Source organism: Lepidothrix coronata, unplaced genomic scaffold, assembly GCF_001604755.1.
Source record: "Lepidothrix coronata isolate B3197 unplaced genomic scaffold, Lepidothrix_coronata-1.0 Scaffold32, whole genome shotgun sequence".
Classification (NCBI taxonomy): domain Eukaryota; kingdom Metazoa; phylum Chordata; class Aves; order Passeriformes; family Pipridae; genus Lepidothrix; species Lepidothrix coronata.
Window position 1 is genome coordinate 6,567,598 of NW_016690212.1, and position 19,389 is coordinate 6,586,986.

The 19,389-nt window shown below is 38.8% G+C and overlaps 1 protein-coding gene across 1 annotated transcript in view; it reads left to right on the forward strand.

Annotated features, from left to right (window-relative positions):
- RSBN1L (round spermatid basic protein 1 like) overlaps positions 1-19,389 on the forward strand; it is a 52,475-nt gene that overhangs the window by 22,047 nt on the left and 11,039 nt on the right. The window contains exons 3-5 of the mRNA XM_017811459.1: positions 3,997-4,640; positions 16,975-17,112; positions 17,308-17,450. Of these exons, the coding sequence (XP_017666948.1) occupies positions 3,997-4,640; positions 16,975-17,112; positions 17,308-17,450 (925 nt within the window). The remainder of the gene's footprint in view (positions 1-3,996; positions 4,641-16,974; positions 17,113-17,307; positions 17,451-19,389) is intronic.

The window sequence follows — 19,389 nt, forward strand, 5'->3', positions numbered from 1 at the left end:
CTGCGCAGGCTTGAAGGGTAATGACCTTTCCCAAATCTTCGCTCGTGAAGACTGGCCATTATTTATATTAATTCTGGAAATGTTTTGGAAAAATCCCATTTGGAATCCTTTTCATCTTCTGACTTCTGTGTTTTAAGGCTTTTTTCCTCTTCAGTGCCATCAGTAGCTCAGACTCTTGATTCATGTTTTGTCTCACAGGGATAAACACCATTCTTCTCTTTCTTTCCAGTTGCAAGTAGTATTTCAGGGGTTCCTGCTACTTTCCATCATAGATCTTCTGGTGTTTTTTTGCTGTACAGCCTGCTGTTCTTTCAGTGATTGTTGCTGTTTTGGTTTCCAAGTGTTTCAGAATTAAAAATGTTCTCAGTTCTATCCTTTTTTTCAAAAAATTCTGTGGAAGAGAGTTCTGTTCAGAGATGAGAGGCTGTTAGCAAATATTTATTTGATTCCAAATTGTGTGCCCCAGTTTTGCAACATAGCATAATTTGGGAAAGTGTGTACTGATGAATTGTAATACTTGATATATGTGTAAATGGCATAACCCTTTTATCTTGAGTTCAAAAGTAAAAACAGACTGTATAAAAATCTATTTATTTAAAGCTGAACAGAAAATTTCTTATCAAACTGGAAAGAAGACTGTTGGATACCAGAAAAAGAATTATTTTTATCCTGTGGTTGAGAGCTTTTTTCTTTTCTGAAGCTTTCACAGAGATGGTGTGAAAACAAACACAGAGACTGATAAATGTTCTTCACTTCAAGAATGTCTTAGTGTAATTCCTCCTAAGATTTTAAAGGCTTCCATAAATATATACCAACTTAACTAAAACTTATTTTTACAACTGGTATTGAGCACAAACCTTCTCGAACACGTTCATGTGAACTTTGCATAATTTGAGACTGGTTTACATTCCATCTGTCTGATTTTAATTGTTATATTGGTTTTCTTTTGTTGTTGTTTGTCTTAAAAGCACCACTGCTTTCAAGACCATGGCTGTGCTCTTTTGAGTGCTGCTTGCTCAGGATTAGAATAGAAACGACTAATTCAGTTGGAAGGGGCCTACAGTGATCATTCAGTCCCACTGCCCCACCACTTCAGGGCTGACCAAAAGTTAGTGTGTTGTTAAGGGCATTGTCCAAATGCCTCTTAAACACTGACAGGCCTGGGGCATCCACCACCTCTCTAAGGAAGCCTGTTTTGTAGTTTAGTAGCAGACTTTTTTTTTAATGTATGTATTTTATTTTTATTTTTTTATTTTATTGTACAGCTGCATCTGTGACGTACAGTAAGTGATGGGTTAAAAAAGCAGCCACCATATACTACAGGAGAAGTTGAGTGATATTGGTTGTTAGTCAGTAAAACTTCTCAGAAGATAGAATCAAAGGCAGGGCATGGGACAGATTGGAAGGGGAAATCAGATCATCTTCCTTCTTGTACTGTAGGAATGGAAGTCAATAATTTTTGAAGTAGTTTTGCACAAATACAGATTCATACCCATCTCATGTAAGTACTTCACATTTCAACTAGCAGTAATGGAATGTAATTTTATAGCTGGATGTTCAACAAGAATATGTAGATGCCAGTCTTCAGTTGTCTTAGGATTTTCCTTGGTCATTATAAACATGTTCAAGTACAACAGAGAAATTTGACTCTTGCCATAGCAAATAGCTTTTTGCTTTGCACTTAGTTGTTGTATGTGTTGTCGTTTCTATTACTGCTGACTGCACCCCAGGGAATAGAAATTTCCATCCTTTCCCTACTGTGCACGAAGTCCCAGATCTGAGTGATTAGTCCCCACAGAAATCTGAGCTCCATTTTAGGACAAGTGAAGTGGGTTGGCAGGTGTCTCTTCCTTCTGCCTTGACATGCTCCAGCATTTGGTGCTGTAAATCCATATTTTCTATATTCATACTAATATAATATCTGAAAATGTTTGACTTCTTTGCAATATCCATCAATATAGCAACAAATTTTCATGTTTAGAGTGAAACAATTTTAAAATTATTAGTTAAAGCATGTTTAAGAATTTGAAATACCTATATGTTCTTGGATGCTTTCTGGTTGTGTATTCCTGCAGTGTGGGGGGGGAATGTCTATTCTGTAGTCTGCATTTTGAGATTTCTAAGCCTGTATTATAGAACTTTTCACTGTCATAAACCATTTCTTTGTGGTTTTTTTTTTTTCCCTGAATGGAGTTGGTGCCATTACTGTACCCCAGAATGTGAGTAGTAGGTGATTTTTGTCAGGTGGTGACATTTCACTTAAGTACCCTGCTACCCTCAATGAACTATTTTCAGTACTCCTCTAAGACTGAGGTACTTAGTTTTACACCTGTTGCTCCTCTTCCTGGTCTTTTCATGCCCATTATATTTAAAGACTTGTGACAGAAGGAAGATGTTATTTAACAAAGAAGCGGGTGAATATTGCATCTACCAGATGAAACAGTCCTGTTGCAGAGGTGATGCTAGTTTTACAATAAATTTAGCCTAAGAAAGGACAGATACTCTGGGGATACTCTGCCTTTTGGCAATTGAACTCGGTTAGCTAAAAGTGAAATTTTGCTCAGTGTGCCATGTTAATCTGATTTCGAGTGAAGGGAATCTTTGTAGTTATTAGATTAAGAAATCCTAGAGGCTGTGTCCTTGTTTGGGCTAAGTAAGAAATGAAGTGACCTCAGGGCACTTCTTCCTCCCCCCTCCATGAGAAAATAGAATGCAGAGACATAACTAGCTTGCCTGCCTCCACTTCAGGAATCCCAGAGGTGTGTAGCTGCTGTCACAAACCTCACAAGGCTCAGAGGCAAGTGTCTTAATTGCATGTTCTCCTTTTCAGTAGCTGCATTTTCCATGTCCAAGCCTCTTAATTATCAGCAAGAATTTGAGATTCCCTGCACCAACAGTTGTGGTCTCTTTCCTTCCTCTCTTCCTCCCTCCCTCCCTCTCTCCTTTTTTCCTTTTTTTTTTTCTTTTTTTTAAAGGACTCTTATGAGTTAGTTGGGCCAAGGATTGCAAGCTGAAAATAGTCTCCTGCAGCATAGTAGTAGAGACTGGCTAACTTAACTCTTGTGATTTGAGATTACTTGGTCTTGCAATGAAATACTCAGTTGCTAAACTTCTAAGCTTCTCTCTTTGAACCTGCTGGTCTTCAGTCACTTGTTGTGAATATAATTTTGCACTGAAATATACCCAGTAACTTCCTTTCACTATTTGCTAAATCATGTCAACTACTAGATTTTTGGGCAGTGTAGTGCCAGAAGTTTTTTTGGCTCCCACTTCTATTACTTGCAAAAAAACCCCAAAAGCACTTGAAGGAAAACACTTTAAAACAAAGGACAGCATTTACCTTGGAAATCACTAAGTGAGTGCTTTCTGCCTTTAGGCCATTACACTTTGTTTTCAATTCAGTTTGTGTATTATGTAAACTTGAAGCTAGTCTCTGTTTTGTGAGTATTTTCCTTAATGTGTGTTTTGTTTCATTTGAATTCTATTTATTTTCTAATATGTCACTTTTTAGATGTCCCCACATATATTTCAACACAATTTATTTAGTTATGAAAGAATGACCATGTAAGGCCCATGTGACTTTAAAGGGTAGGCTTTAGTAGTGTCATCTTGTGAACAGCTCACTGCTGCTGGTTGATATTATTTGGCAGTGTTGGACAGCTGTCCTGTGACATCTCTGGACTTTCTGGGACAGTAACTGCTGATGACCAGTTAAAGGGAAAGATGAAGGACTGTGGCTCATCATGAAAGCAACCTTGGGAAACTTGTTTTTTTTGTGATGTCCTTCCCTTTATTTGTCAGCTTATTTGTCAGTCAGAATGTGAACATGGCAGGTGTCTCTTACTCCACTCATTTTTGTTAAGATACACGTTGTGATCCTTGCTTTTGGTCTCTGGTCTTTTGTGCCACGGTGGGGGTTTTGGTCACTGGGAATACTGATGTTTAAGTACATGTTATGTATATAAAGAGTCTTAAGAGATTTTTTCCTCTCAACAGGTGGGAAGGAGAAACCAAAAACCAATGCAGAAGAGCTACAGATTAAAAAAGTTAAGAAGAAAAAGAAAAAGAAACATAAAGAGAATGAGAAGAGGAAACGTCCAAAAATGTACAGCAAATCCATTCAGACCATCTGCTCAGGATTGGTTTCTGATATTGAGGATCAGGAAACCAAAGGCATCATAGATGATCATCTTAAGGATTTCAGTGGGAAAAATATGGATCCCAAGAAGGACTGTGAGTCCAAGATACCAGAGAACAGTGAGTTTCCATTTGTCTCGTTAAAGGAGCCACGGGTTCAAAATAAACTCAAAAGGTTGGACACATTGGAGTTCAAACAGCTGATTCATATTGAGCACCAGCCTAACGGAGGTGCATCAGTTATCCATGCCTACAGTAATGAACTCTCCCACTTGTCTCCTGTGGAGATGGAGAGATTTGCAGAAGAGTTTGTGGGTCTGGTTTTTAGTGAAAATGAAAACTGTGCAGCTTACTATGTAATGGGTATTGTTCATGGGGCAGCTACTTATTTACCTGACTTTTTAGACTACTTTTCGTTTAATTTTCCCAATTCACCAGTGAAAATGGAGATTTTGGGAAAGAAAGATATAGAGACAACGACTATGTCAAATTTTCATGCTCAGGTAAGAGGTTATACATTTTACTTTCTAAAGTCATATAATGGTTTCAAACAACTGTGAATGGGGATTTTTTTTTAGAGTAGTTGCTATTAGCTGTGCTGTGTGGATGACACAGAAGACTAGAAACAAGGGAATTCTTTAAGTAATAAGTCAGTTCTGCAATATTGAAGATGAGAAGCCTGTTAACTGAGACATAAAATTGGATTTTATGGGGGAGGGGAAGTGTTTGCATGCCTGTGTGTGTAGGTTTCTTTGGATTTGTTTCTGTAGCTGAAGCTTAATGGTGTGAGTTTTGGAGGGTTGAAATGGTTTAGCTGTGGCTGTCTTGGTGTCCAAACTGTAGTTTATCTGTGTGAACTTCTTCATAAAACTGAAATGCTTTAATACAATGTTATACATAAAACCTGTGTAGGGAAGAATTATTTAGTTGTATTTGTAGTTTGAGTCTTCAGAATTGGTTGTTAAAGGACAACTGGGTTGTTAACATGGCTACTACTTTGGTCCTTAGCCACTTGCATTTCTCCCCACTTGGTTGTATTCTGTGGAAAGCTGTTAAGTTACGTGGCAAAATGTCAGCCAGCTTTTAATTAATTTATTTTTTCTTGGCTTTGTGGAGGGAAATGACTGTATACTCTCTTAACAACAGCTACTGATTGAAGATCATCTCTGCTATTTATTAACTTGCTGTAGAATTTACATTTCTGTTGCATATAAATTATTCATGTTTCAGGTCTTCAGGGGGAAAAAATGTCTAGCTTTCTAAGATTTCCACCTTGGTGATGAGGGTATTGTGTAAAGCCTATACAGATACTCTGAAACAACTTATGAAGAAACTCAATGCTGTTTTATTTATATCCACTTTATCTCACATTTACCCATTTAACTCCATTATTTGTGAATTTAGATGTTGTATGGATCACCTTTAAACTGTTTTAGTGTACACTTTTTACACAATTTTGAGGAGTTCAAGTGTAAGTTACACTGTCATCTTTTTGATGAAAAACGTGCTTTTTGCCTTTGGCTACATAAACATTTGTGTAGAACACTTCCATTTCTTGATGAATTTCAGGTGTATGTTATCCAGAAGGATATGCAGAACTGAAATGCTGCTGCAAGAGAACATTAGCAGTGCTGGTTAAGAAAATATCTACTGCCATGGGTTATGAATATTCTGTGAACTATAGTCACTGGGGTTTTTTTAGTATGTAAACTGAATCATTAATAATCAAAATCACATGGGCAGCTTTCCAGAGCTGCTCTGTCTTTGACCATTTTATATAAAAACAGCTGAATCTATCCTTCAGAGTATGTTCCTTAAGTCCAGCCTGTCATCTTGGGCAGCATTAATGCAAGAATAGCTGTGTGCCAGTATCTGCCCTGAAGACATGGTTAAGAATAGCCCAAATTTTACTGTTGTGAATTATAATAGAATTATTTTACTAAAGGGACAGATTAAATCAGTATTACAATAGTAACATCAAGATCTGTAGTTAAAGCAGTCCAGTGTTCATTGGGGTTGTGATCATAATTCCCATTTTTGTGTAGGTGAAGCAGGAGCAGAGAGAGACCTGTAGAAGAAAGAAGCCAAACTGTATTATTATAGCATTCAACTGGTCAGCTCCCTGGTCTGTCTTCTAAGCTGTGTTCTACTTGGCTAGAGATTTAGTTCTGGTTTCTTTTTTTCCTTTGTGTTCTCTCAGTTTTTTTCCTTAGTTTTCATGGCATTTTGTCACTTCTTGGTTTGGTTGCTTGACAGACAATGCTTGGCTCCTTATATTTTTGCTAAATAAGGGGTGTATGGAGTATAAATAATGTGTACAAACATACATCAGACTTACTGTCTTCTGTGCAGCATCCCTGTTTCCTGGAATATTTAAGTTAGTATCTTGGTTCCCTAGCTATTGATTCTATTTTTCCTTATAATTTCCTTATTTTTGTCTTTCTTGGGTTGCTTGTTTTATCCTACTCAGGTGATCTGCTACGGTTGAAATGTTTTCTTAGTTTAGTATTCTCTGTTCTGACTTGCTGTGCAGATTGAGAACATTCTCCTGTATCACTGAGTTCTTTATGAATCTTTCAAAGGTATTCTAATATGCTGTTGCAGTATATTTTTATGAAACTTTAAATGTAGTTTTCTGTTCCTACATTGCCCAAGCTCTGTGCTGTGGTCCTGAGCTGCCTGAGCAATGGCTACCAGTTGTTGTATAGAGTGAGTTGTTTTCTGAGGTTTAAATAGGAAGTTGGTTTTATCAAGTCTGCTTTGAATATGTACCTTGGACTTCATTAGTCTTAAGAAACTTGGGTATTGCTCTGCTAATTTTAACTAAAACACTAAAATGAGGCTAAATGAGGTTCTTTGGTTGTTTTTGAGAACTCACTGTAGCACATGTAATCAGTCTGACAAACCTAAATATTTAAAAATATCTAAAAAAGTATTAAAAAAGAGAAAGAAGGACGAGCTAAGCCTGAAATGGAAAGTATTGTAGTGTGTTTTATCAGTTTTTATTTCTGACGTTCATCGTTTTAGTACTATTTGATAATCTTCCACCTCCTGTTTTGTGGCAGGTGAGGTTTTCTCATTTGAAGTAATGCTTATTTTGAAGTCATCGGGTTCTGTGGCAAGAGGCAGATTTCACGGTAAATTCCGTTGGTGAGGTCAAAATGGTTGGAGTTCTCCTAGGTTTACCTGGAAAGTCTGCATCTTTCAAGTAATTTACTTAGTTTTCATGATTGTAGAGTTGAAATTAAACCCCTCTCACCGCCCTTCCCAATACACCTGTGCCATGAGTAATATAGTTTTACTTGTTAGATTAGAAGTGGACAGAAGCTTGTGAGAGTAGGTACTGCAGGCACAGGAGTGAGGAAGTTGTATTGGAACTGGTTCTCTCTAATCAGAATTAGCTTTTAAATTTTGGAGGGAGAGGAATTGGGAGTTTTTCCTCACCTAGCTTGGTGCTTAAGTACTCCTTAAGCACCAAGGAACTGACTGAAAGGCTTAGTCAGACTGTTTCTGTAATTGGGCAAAATGGAATTAGTCTGGATAACCTTGTAACCAGTCAGTCAGTCCTTCAGGCAGTGGAAAACTGTTCTCTGTAGCTCTGTCATCCCTGGGCTCCACCATTTGCGTAGATGGCAACAGCTGCATCAGTTACCTGATAGCTGTGAATCTTGTCAGGCTCTTAGGAGGATTTTAAAGAATGTAAATAATCAGCTTTTGCCCCCTACTTGCAGCTTACATCACTTCAGTTAAGCTATTTACTTCTGTTGAGAACAAATGCCACTAATATTTTGAACACATTACTGTCCTCATGCTGTGCAAGTGTAAATTTTTATTGCCTTGCTGAAACCCCAAAGCACAAACTTGATGTTTAATTGGAACAATGCTTAGTGCATTGATTTTACTGTCTTGTCCCAGAGGCAACTTCTTAGTACAGATAAAGTAAAATGCTGAGCAATACCCAACAATTCCTGTACTTCAAGAAAAGATTAACTATTTTTAAACCAGATGTGACAAATCCTTGCCTGATGTCTTTTGCTGGAGATCTTTTGGTGATTTGACACTTTCCAAAGAAATCTGCTGTAAAACAATTTTTTTCTTATTTGTCCTCTTATCCTTTTATTCTTATCTTATTGGACAAGGCAAACAATTTATCCTTTTCTTTCAGTTTTCCCTATATTCCTTTCCCCTCCCACCAGATGAGGGAATTTTGAGTTATTTCAGTCTACCATTACATGTTACACCCTTATTGGTATTACTGCTCTCCCCTTATGCTCTCTTCAGTCATCCTGGTTGTGTCCTGGGCAGTGTTTGCCTGGTGTATTGATGTCAAGGACTGTGAGAAGATGACTGTAAATGTCTTGCAAATTATTGCTCTTAGTTATCTATTCCTTCTCTTTTTTCAGAGCAGTTTGTGATCTCCTGTAGCAGCAGCTCCTGTAATTGAGTTACTCCTCTTTTCATGTTTATGCAGTTCATTATATATGTGTGAGTGTAGTTTTCGCTTTTGTTCAAATTGAATTACAACCTTTACATTCAGACCCCTTCTCCAGTTTCAAGATCTTGTTAGTTTTGATCCTCTCCTACAGTAGACTTGCAGCTTTGTGGTACTTGCAGGTTTCATGAGGATACACTATGTTCAAAGGAAAGATATGAAGGATATGATTGATATGATTACATGAGCACAGACAAGACTGCCCCCTCTTTGTTCTTCCTAGACCACGTTTTCTGTAGTTTTGAGAACATAATGCAAATGTCAAATGTTGAGATTGTACTGGTCCTCTGAAAAAGCCTATCCAGTCATAGAAAAGTTAGTTTGACTTGGCTGGTTTTCTTCACGTCCATGTTTATTAGCTTTTATTATCTTCTTTTCTAGGTGGTTGATGGTTGTATGTCACTAAGCATTTTTTCTGGAAGTTGAAATTAGGCTAAATAGTCTCTAACTCTTCCATCTTCTCTTGACACCTATTTCTTTAAGAGAGTGCGTTACTGTCTTCCAACCTTGAAGGATTGACTTTGTGGTTTTGAATTAAAATCATAGAATGGCCTGCATTGGAGGGGACCTTAAGTCATCTAGTTCCAACCCCCCTGCCATGGGCAGGGACACCTTCCACTAGACCAGGTTGCTCAGAGCCCCATCCAGCCTGGCCTTGAACACTGCCAGGGATGAGGCATCCACAGCTTTTCTGGGCAATGTGTTTTGGTGCCTCACCACCCTCACAGTAAGAATTTCTTTGTAATATCTAATCTAAACCTGTCCTTGTTCAGTTTGAAGCCATTCCCTCTTGTCCTGCCCTGTGAATTGTCCCTTTCCAGCTTTCTGGTAGCCTCCTTTAGGTACTTGAATGTTCTTGTAAGGTGTCCCTGGAGCCTCTTCTCCAGGCTGAACAATCCCAGTCTGTCTATGAAGGGTCTGTTTTCATAGGAGAGGTGCTTCAGTGCTCTGATCATCTTTGTCACCCTTCTCTGGACTTGCTCCAACGAGTCCTGCCCTTCCAGCACAGAGCTGGATGCAGCACTCCAGGTGGGGTCTCACCAGGGTGGAGCAGAGGGGCAGAATCCCCTTCCTCGATCTGCTGCCCATGCTGCTGGGAATGCAGCCCAGGATCCGTTCGGCTTTCTGGGCATTTTGACATTACCAGATCATGCCCGGCCTCTCATCCACCAGCACCTCTCCAGGGCTGCTCTCAATCAATTCTCTGCCCTGTGTTTGTGCATGGGATTACCCTGACCCATGTGCAGGATCTTTCACTTGACCATGTTGAACTTCATGAAGTTCACCTTTCGAACCTCTGGATGGCATCCCTTCCTTCCATCCTGTTAACTCCACCACACAGCTTGGAGTTCTCACTGATTGATTAAAGCTTTGTTTCTTTTTACCTTGCTGCCTTTGTGCTGTAGGTATGTGAGGATACACATCATTAAGACTCTTCAGCTTAGAAACAGTCACTCTTAACTGCTCAGTGGTCAGAGCCAATCTGGCACCTGCTGCTGCTAAAAGAGTGTCTTCATTCCTTCTTCCCTCCCAGATGCATGTTTTTGTGCCAAGCTGGGCTGCTTCTCAAACTGGTGAGCCAGTTTGGTTCATTAATCCAGCAGAAAACTTAATTACCCTTGAGGGGTTGAGGGATCGGTTTTATTACTGAGTTAGCAAATTATACTATTTTATTATGCCAGAGGTAGCTCAAGGATGAGTGTGGGACGACACAATCAGCCCCATTCCATAACAACAGCCAGTTTGCATCTTCAGAGAAATCTTTTGTTTTTGTTTTGTTTCCAGTCTGAAATAAGTTCATGTTGCCATGTTAACTGTGATGGACACTGAATATACAAATAATGAACAAGTGTTTGAAAGGAAGAACTGCAATAGTAATGACAGTTCACGTTTGTGGTGTGACTTTTCCCATGAGGGATTGTTGTTGCACACAGACCTTGTCATTCCAATTCTTTTTTAGCATATTTTAATATTGCCTTCTCTTTGCTGTCCTCTTTGTTTAGCTCTTAAGTGTTTGTCTTTTGCAGAGAGGTTTTAGCTGTTTAGTCCTTTTCTAATTTGTGAAATCCTGCTTGAGAATATTAGTTTCAATATAAAAGAATTCTTTCCAGAACACAGGAACATAACATAATATAGGGGAAAAGACATTGTACAAATCTTTAATGATAAGGAAATTAAACACTGACCAATTATTTGAGATTTTCTTTAAAGAAAAATATTTTCAGCAATTCCCCTCAAATACTAAAGGAACTATGTGTCTTTTGAGTTGTGCCTCAGTAATTTTCAGTAGAACTTTGTTTTCAACAGAATTTGTTGCTTGCTTTTAAGCTATTCAAATGTTTGGTTATTTATTAAAAAGTTGTAACATTTTTAGCAACTGCTTGCTATTATGCAAGTCCTCCAAAATACAGCCTCCTCTCATTTTTTTTATTCCTTCTAGATAATGGAAAATTGAATTTTAGCTCTGTTAAAGCATACATATTGTCCCATTCTCTTTTTTATCTAAAAAAATTCTTTAAAAAACTCTTCTTTAAAAAAATCTTAAAAGATTCTTTATCTAAAAAAATCTGAAAAAGATCTGTTTTTTAAAAACTAATCTGTAAGACTACGTGTAAGAGACCTTTTTTGATAGATGATGATGATGATGGCAACCTATTGTCTTAAAGCAAAAAAAAGTTTTCACTTATTGAATACCACTGAACAAAGAATCAGTTCACAGGGAATGACATTGGACACATGCTCATTTGTTTTCCACTTAGAAAACAGCCATCTTTTAGATTGCTTCTTGACAGTTTCAACCAATCAATACCAGATGACAGTCATATGTTGCTCTTTTTAGTCACATATTCTGTATTAACAAACCTCAAACCTAAATAAAACCCTAGAGGTTTGTGCTGGCAGCTTGGACAGGATGTGAGACTGACCCTTGTTATGGATCTTCCTGAGCTACAAGGGCAGTAACAGTTACTTCACTTTCACAAGATCGTTTTCCATGAAGGTATTCAATTGATGCTATCCTTAATTTTTAATTTTTTAAAGTTCTTTGTCGGCTGCTTCACTGTTTGTTTTTTTTTTTTTTGTCACTGGAATTCAGAATATAAGCAAGGTCATCTTCCTGTTAAAAACTTCTGTCCATCTGTGGCATTATTTGAGTATTTCAGCTGCAAGATAAAACGTGTCAGGTGATAAATGATCTACAGTGGTAAAAGTGACAATGACAGTGGATCACCTTTGAGCAATGCCAGATCTGTCAAGGCACCCCGTCCTGATAGCAAAACCCTGACCTAAAAAAAGAAAAGCAAAGGAAGTAGCATGACGTACATGTAGTTTAGCAGTAAAAAGCAGCTGAGCAGATTTGCAAGTATTTTTAAAATCAGAGCAATTTTGATGAATATTTTTTTCAGTATTGGTTCCCATTTGGAATTAAAAATATATGTTATCAATTAAGGATTTGAAAAGAGTTGGCAAGGAACAGGAAGCCTTTTGGGCACTTGATCAGAATGTATCAAATAAGCAAGAATGCTACATGGCCATAGCGTTTGAGATTATGCTGAATGTGAAATTGGATATTTTCCATTCTGAGATACAAATGTGTAAGTGCATTGCTTGTGCACTTGTGTAGTGAAATGGAAACCCTCTATTCCTTCAATGTCCTTGCATATTGTCCTGGTGATTTAATGGGTTTGGGGTTTTTGTTGGTCTTTGGTGGAACTGTCTTTGTGGGTTTCTCTGCATTCAGTTGGGAGTTTTGTTTTTTTGTCCTGTTGTTTTGTTTGGTTTTTTTTTTTTACTCTGAGGACTGTTTTGCCAGACCTTCCTGGTTTTAAAGATGAAAAATTGAAATAAATTTAAACCTTTTAAAATTTTAGCAGGAAAATGATAAAATTTCAACAGAAAAAAAAATCAAATAAAAACCAAACCAGAACACCCCCAAACCCTACTATATTAAAAATAGGAATTCAGTTGTGACTTGCCCCAGTTTGTTTTTTAAAATGTTTTTTAAATTCATCTCTTGAGATGCTTGTTTTCTCTGGATTGTTCCTTCCACTTTGTGACTTATTCAAACAGAAAATGGAAACATCTTTAACATATAATGTCTTAAATGTTTCTTATTTGTAGGATGATAATGCCCAAATATCTTGTTTTCAGTATTATATATCTGTAGATTCACATTTAGTCTTCAGATTCTTGTTAGACATCAAGACATTTGTCAGAATATTTGCTATTACATTAGAAAATCAGTTGAGGCCGTACCAGTCCATTACTGTGATGCAAGAGAGCGACACGATCTCCTTTTTTTTAGGTGACATACCTCAAATTTAAGCTGTATGAGAAGAAAGAAGTTCAAATGTCATGTTTATTATTTGATATATTTCTATCTCTTTTACCTGTCCATGGTATTATACTTGGGGATTTTCATTTGTGACCACATGCTAGAAGAGCAGCGTGTCCTGGATTCCTTCTTTTATTCTGGATTTAGATTGTTTCAGCTATTTATTTGAGCAAATTTTTAACATTGTAACATAGTCACACTGTAGCCTGTGAAATGACACCCAGGAAGTTTACCTTATAAAAAGTGTATAATACTTCTCTTGTGGTCAGTGCATAATTTAATGTGTAGAATTCAATAAGTAAGTACTAGTTTTAGTACATCAGTATTGTTTTTGTGAGTTTAGAAATGCATACAGGAATCTGTTTCTGTTCCTGTGAACAAATCAACCAAAGGACACTGACAGTAAAAGAAAACATTGCTGTTATCTAATATGCCATAGATTATATTTATTTAGTGGTTGTCTTTATAGGGATTAATTTTACATTTGTTGTTGATCAAACATCAATGGGAGGTTTTTGGTGTTTTCACACTGTTATTTAGAAACAGCTAATTTGGGAGTGAGTGAAAATTAGCTAGTTCTCCCTTCTAAGAATGACCTCACCTTTTTATAAATGTTTATCTATTTCTTTAACCTAGTCTAAAATAGTCTGGCCTGAGACTAGAGTTTAGGCTGCTCCAACCCAGTCCATGCACGAGATGAAATGGGAGTTGCTTTTCACTGCCTACAGCTGCCTCCTCTTTCAGATTCCCTCTTGTTCTTTCTGGCCAGGCATTAGTATTTATGGCCTATGCCTTTATTTAATTTTTATAATATTCTAAAGTAAATAAATTCTTTGAGTAATTCCTGGATTAAATTCAGATCACTTCCCTAAGCTTGCTCCCTGTCTGTCTTCAGAAGACCTAATGCTAGCAGGAAAGAAGAGAAGAGAGCAGATCTCCTCCTTTGATCACCCAGTTCATACTGGGTCTGGGTGGGTCAGAGTTTGTAGCAGCCTATCATGGGGCTGTTTTGGGTTTGTGACTAAAACTGTTGATAACACACTGGTGTTTTGGCTGTTGCTGAGCATCATTTGCACAGTGTTGAGGCTTTCAGGACCTGCTAGTTGTAGGCTTGGGTGGGCAAGAAGCTGGAAGGGGGCATGGCTGGGACAGCTGGTCCAGATTGACTGCAGGGATATTCCATGCAATATAACACCATGCTCAGCAATACAAAACTGAGGGGGCTGAGGGGGGGAATATTGACTGGAAGGTACCTATTGCCCAGGGACTGCTGGGCATCAGTCTGTTTGTGAGAGTTAGCGAGTGGTGAAAAACGCCACTGGGTGTTTTTTTCCTCTTCACTTTCCTCTTTTCTTCTCTTTATAAACTCTCTTTATCTGGACCCCTGCATTTCCTTGCTCTTCCTGCTCTCTCCCATGTCTCACCATTGCAGGCAGTGTGTGAGCAGGGGGCTGTAAGATCAGTATGCACTGCTTGGGGTTAAGCTACCACAGAGTTCTTGAGCACTCAGACATTTCAGTCTGTATTTGTAATGATACAACTCTGAACATGGTCCCAGAAGAAACCACTCATCATTTGTAACTTTGACATTATCTTAGCATTAATTTTGGTATTTCACCTCTCCTAAGGTAGATCTTGAAAAGCAATCTGTGGTGCCTGGGGAATGAGGGAAGCATAGTTGACCAGGGAGAGCTAGGAGTGAAAGGGGATGGACAAATAATCCTTAAAAAAGTTGAGTTGATCTTTCAATTCTAACTTTCAGTGGCATGGTCTTTTTTGGGGCATAGGTAAGAAAGTTCTTAATTGATCCACCTTAAGCAAGCATTATCCTGGGTTTAAATACTTTGCTGACTTTATGCTTCCTTGCCAACATCTAGTGGTACATAAGCCAGATTGGTGAGTTGATAGCTGGAAGCTTCACAGTTTTTCCAAATTTCACTTAAGTTAGTATTTTTAGGAGAATTTTTAGAGTTTTCACTTGGAGTAGTTTCACAACTAGTTTATCATATGCTACATGAATCATACAATTATTTAGGTTGGAAAAGACCTTTAGGACCTTTCTAAGAGTCCAACTGTTACCCCAGCACTGCCAAATCTACCACTAAACCATGTACTTAAATGCCACATCTACGCATCTTTTAAATATCTCTAGGGATGGTGACTCAACCATTTCCCTGGGCAGCCTGTTCCAGTGCTTGAGAGCCCTTTTGGTGAAGAGATTTTTCCTAATATCCAATCTAACCCCCCCGGCACAACTTCAAACCATTTCCTCTCATCCGATCACTTGTTACGTGGGAGAATGGTAGTGGTAGCAGAAGGAAGCATGGAAAAAGGCAGAAAAATGGTTCTCGTTAATCAAGGGTGTAGATGAAAACAGCAGCTTAGTATCCTGGCCTAGAATGGTGGAATACTAAGCTACTTATGCCAGTGGAAGAAACATCCTTTTGCATTTAAGTTTTTTTAATAAAATGTCGCAGATCTGTGACTGACTGTAGCTTCAGAAAATGGGTTTAGGGTTCTTCGGAACTGGTCTATCCCGTAAGCCAGTAATGACAAATGACTGTCCCTTCCTTGCCCAGTGCTTTGAGCTCCTGATGCTCCTGATGCTTTGTACCAGTGCAGATGTAGCTGAGGACTGAGCTGATGCAGATTCAGCAGAAATGAATGTTTTCTGATGCTTTATCACAAAATCACCAGCTGTCTGTGCAAAAAAAGCTGCAGGAATGTATGACTAAGGATTTGGGGAATACGGGAATACTGATGTCTAGCAGGACTGCTTTTTTCCATGTGTCTGTGATGGCTTGTGATGTCTGTGGTGAGCATTAGCTCAGACATTTTGTAAAATCCTACTTTTAGTACTCCTCCATTTCCTGGGTGTGTGACATAACTGAGATGATCTGAAAAGTATTTGCTTCTGCATTTCTGGGATGCATCTGCTTACATCAGTTGAGCTTCTCAGGAGAGCACAGTGTTGTTCCGTGTTCCATGATTTAGTCTTATTTTCAGGAACTGCTGCTGATTCTCCTTTGCACTGCTGTAACTACTAGGAATTTTAGTGGTCTGTCTGGGTGAGGACCATAGCTAAACAGTATTTCATTAGCTGTTTTGTTTGCACTTTTTTTCTTTTCTTGCTTTGGATGCAGAATGTCTAGAGGTGCAGTACAGGAGCCTTACTTGGTGTGTGCAGTAGTCCATCCGCTCTTCCCTCTGTTTTGATCTCATCATATTTCACCTCATTACATCACTGTGTCTTTCAGCCTGTTAAACAGGAGATAAGAAGCTTAGGGAGACTTAATTCTCATCAATCTCATGCCTAAGTATTTTGGTGATCTAACTCAACAGATCAGATTGTTGGAAAAAACTTCACAATAATGTGTTTCTGTTCAAATTCACAGTAGAAGATTTCTCATGAGAGGTGAACGTTACAGCCCTTAAAGTTTGCAGGGAGCACAAGATGTGATAGCACAGCAAAAATGAGGAAATGACCATCATTGTCTCTCTTCCCATACGAACTCTTTATGAGCCTTGTCTTTACTGTGATAATGAGCTCCAGTTAATGTGCTCACACAGAGGCCATACTGGAGAGCATGATTAGCAGAGGAAATATTTAGAGTAAAATTAGTTGTAACTCAGAGTTCGGCCTGTTACAACAAAAAGGTAAAAATTCAGCTAGACTTGAGTAATCCAGGTAAGAATCCTTATGTATTAGTTACTGAGCAGAACATACACTGATAGCTTTTCACAGTTACTGTTTTGGAGTGTTATTTTCTTGAGAGACAATAAATAGTTACTCTGGTTTATTTTCAGGTTTTAAAATAAAATACAAGATGTCGTAGATGTTTAAGGAGAATTTCTGTCTTTGAGTTCATAGTAATTGACTTCATAATAATCTTAAGTATACTGAAGACTGATGTCAGTAGAAAACAAACATAAGCATAGAGATTGAAGGTGTTTATTGAATGTAGATTTGCACAGTAGTGGTATAACTTCTGTTGTCATATTCTACTTGTAGGTAAAAAGAACATACTCTCATGGTACATATAGAGCTGGCCCAATGAGACAGATCAGCCTGGTTGGAGCAGTTGATGAGGAAGTGGGGGATTACTTCCCTGAATTCCTTGATATGTTGGAAGAATCACCCTTCTTAAAAGTAAGGACAGAAGGGAATGGGTTGGGAGAAGGGGGACAATACGCTGTCTAGTGCTGTTATAAAAGTGAGACTGTGTGATACTTGCTTAGATAACTGAGTGTTCTCATAAATGTTTTCATCGTGACAGATAACAGCTGCTTTTAAAAAGTTTTTAAAGTAACTCACTTCAAAATTGTGGCTTGTATTTCCCATTAGTGTACACTGCCATGGGGAACACTTTCTAGTTTAAAATTAGAGAGTCGTAAAGACAGTGATGATGGTCCCATTATGTGGGTACGTCCAGGAGAGCAGATGATCCCTGTGGCTGACATGCCAAAGTCACCTTTCAAAAGGAAGAGGTAAGTTGAATTATCTTACTTGATAAATATATGGTTAGTATTCTTTCTCTACAAATTCATTTTATCCCAAACCTTTAACTGGTTGATACTGAATCTTAATATAAATCTCTGTAAATCTTCATCTCCAAATATACTTTTAAATTGTTTGGTTCTGTAAGGATCTGGATTATTAATTTTTACTGTCTGGCCAAGTAAGGTTCTGGTCCTTTTTGGAGCTTTGGTAGAATTTTAAGCTGAAAACTTCAGGGAAATTTGAACAACCATACAATTACTGATGTATGCCTTGAGACTGGAATTGATAGCCCTGTTGTTAAATGTGAGTGGATGATTTATGACCTCAAGGGACAAGGGCTTCTCTCTCACCTAAAAGGTAGTAACTCCAACATTAAGTGGCATCTTTAAGATTTACTGTGGTATTAAGTACCACCTGAAGAGTAGGGACAACCTCTGCAGAACTTGAATATTTTGTGTCATGAGGAATTGTCATGAGAGTTCTCCTGTTTGAAATTCAAACACAATAAGAGAGCTGCAAGAAGTGGAAGCAGGGTCGGGTGCCTCAGGAGTATAGAAACACTGTCCAGCCATGAAGGGGGTGCAGTTAAAGCCAAAGACCATCTGGGGTTGAATTTGACAAGGGATATGAAGAGCAGAAAGGACTTGTACAGGCATATGGACAGTAGAAGAAAGACTAGGAAAATGTAAGGTGTTTACTGAACAGGGTAAAGGGCCTGGAGACAAAGGACGAAGAAGAGGCCAAGATACTCAAGGCTTTCTCTGCCTTTGTCTTTCCTGGGGAGATTTACTTTCAGGAATGCCAGGTCCTGGGAGACAGTAGTAATGTCTGGAGCAAGGACTACTTGCCTTCAATGTAGGAAAATCAGGTTAAGGAACATGTTAGACATGGAGATTAGACAGACACAAGTCCATGGGACCTGCTGGGATGTACCCACAAGTGCTGTGGGAGCTGGCCAGTGTCATTGCAAGGCCACTCTGTCTTTGAAAGGTCATGGCAATTGGCAAAGGTTCCTGAGGACTGGAAGAAAGCAAATGTCGCTCCAGTCATTCAGAAAGATAAGAAGCAGAACTTGAGGAACTGCAGACCAGTCAGTCTCACCTTCGTCCTGGGAAAGATGCCATTTCAAGGATGAGGTACAAGATGATAGTTGGGAATAGTTAGTATTGATTAACAAAGGGGAAATTATACCTTATCCACCTGATCTACAACAAAATGATTGGCTCACAGGGTGAGTGCCAGGGGTGTTGTTTGTCTCAAATTTATCAAGGCTTTCCACAGCAGACACCTGGCTCCCATAATGTCCTAATAGGTTAACAAAGGACAAACTAGACTGGTAGGTAAGTGAAGTGGCCAAGAACTGGCTTCACTGCTGTCCTGAAAGGGTTGTGAGCAGCAGCACAAAGTCCAGCTGAAAAGCAGTTGCTACTGGAGTAATTCAAGCCTTGATACCTTGTGCCAGTATTGTTCAGCATCTTCATTAATGGCATCATGAGACAGAGCACACCCTCAGCAAGTTGCAGGTGATACAAAATGGGAAGGAGGAGTTGATTTGCTGGGGACCTTGAGAGGGTGTAGAAATGGGCCAACTCCAGGGGACTCAGGAAGTTAAAAGGGATGAGCAAAGTCCTGCACCTGAGAGGAATAATCCCATGATCCAGCACAGGCTGGGACCAGCTGCGGGACAGAGCAGGACTTGTGGGGCTAGTGGGGGACAGATTGACCGTAAGCCATCAGTGTGCTTTTGTAACAAAGCCAAGCAGCAGCCTCCTTGACAGGATTAGGGAAAGCACTGCCAGCAGGTTGAGGGAGAAGGTTCTGCCCCTCTGCTCATCACTGGTGAGACATGTCTGGAGTATTGTGCCCAGTCCTGAGCTCACCAGGCCTAGACAGATACGGCCATACTGGAGCATATATGGTGACCTG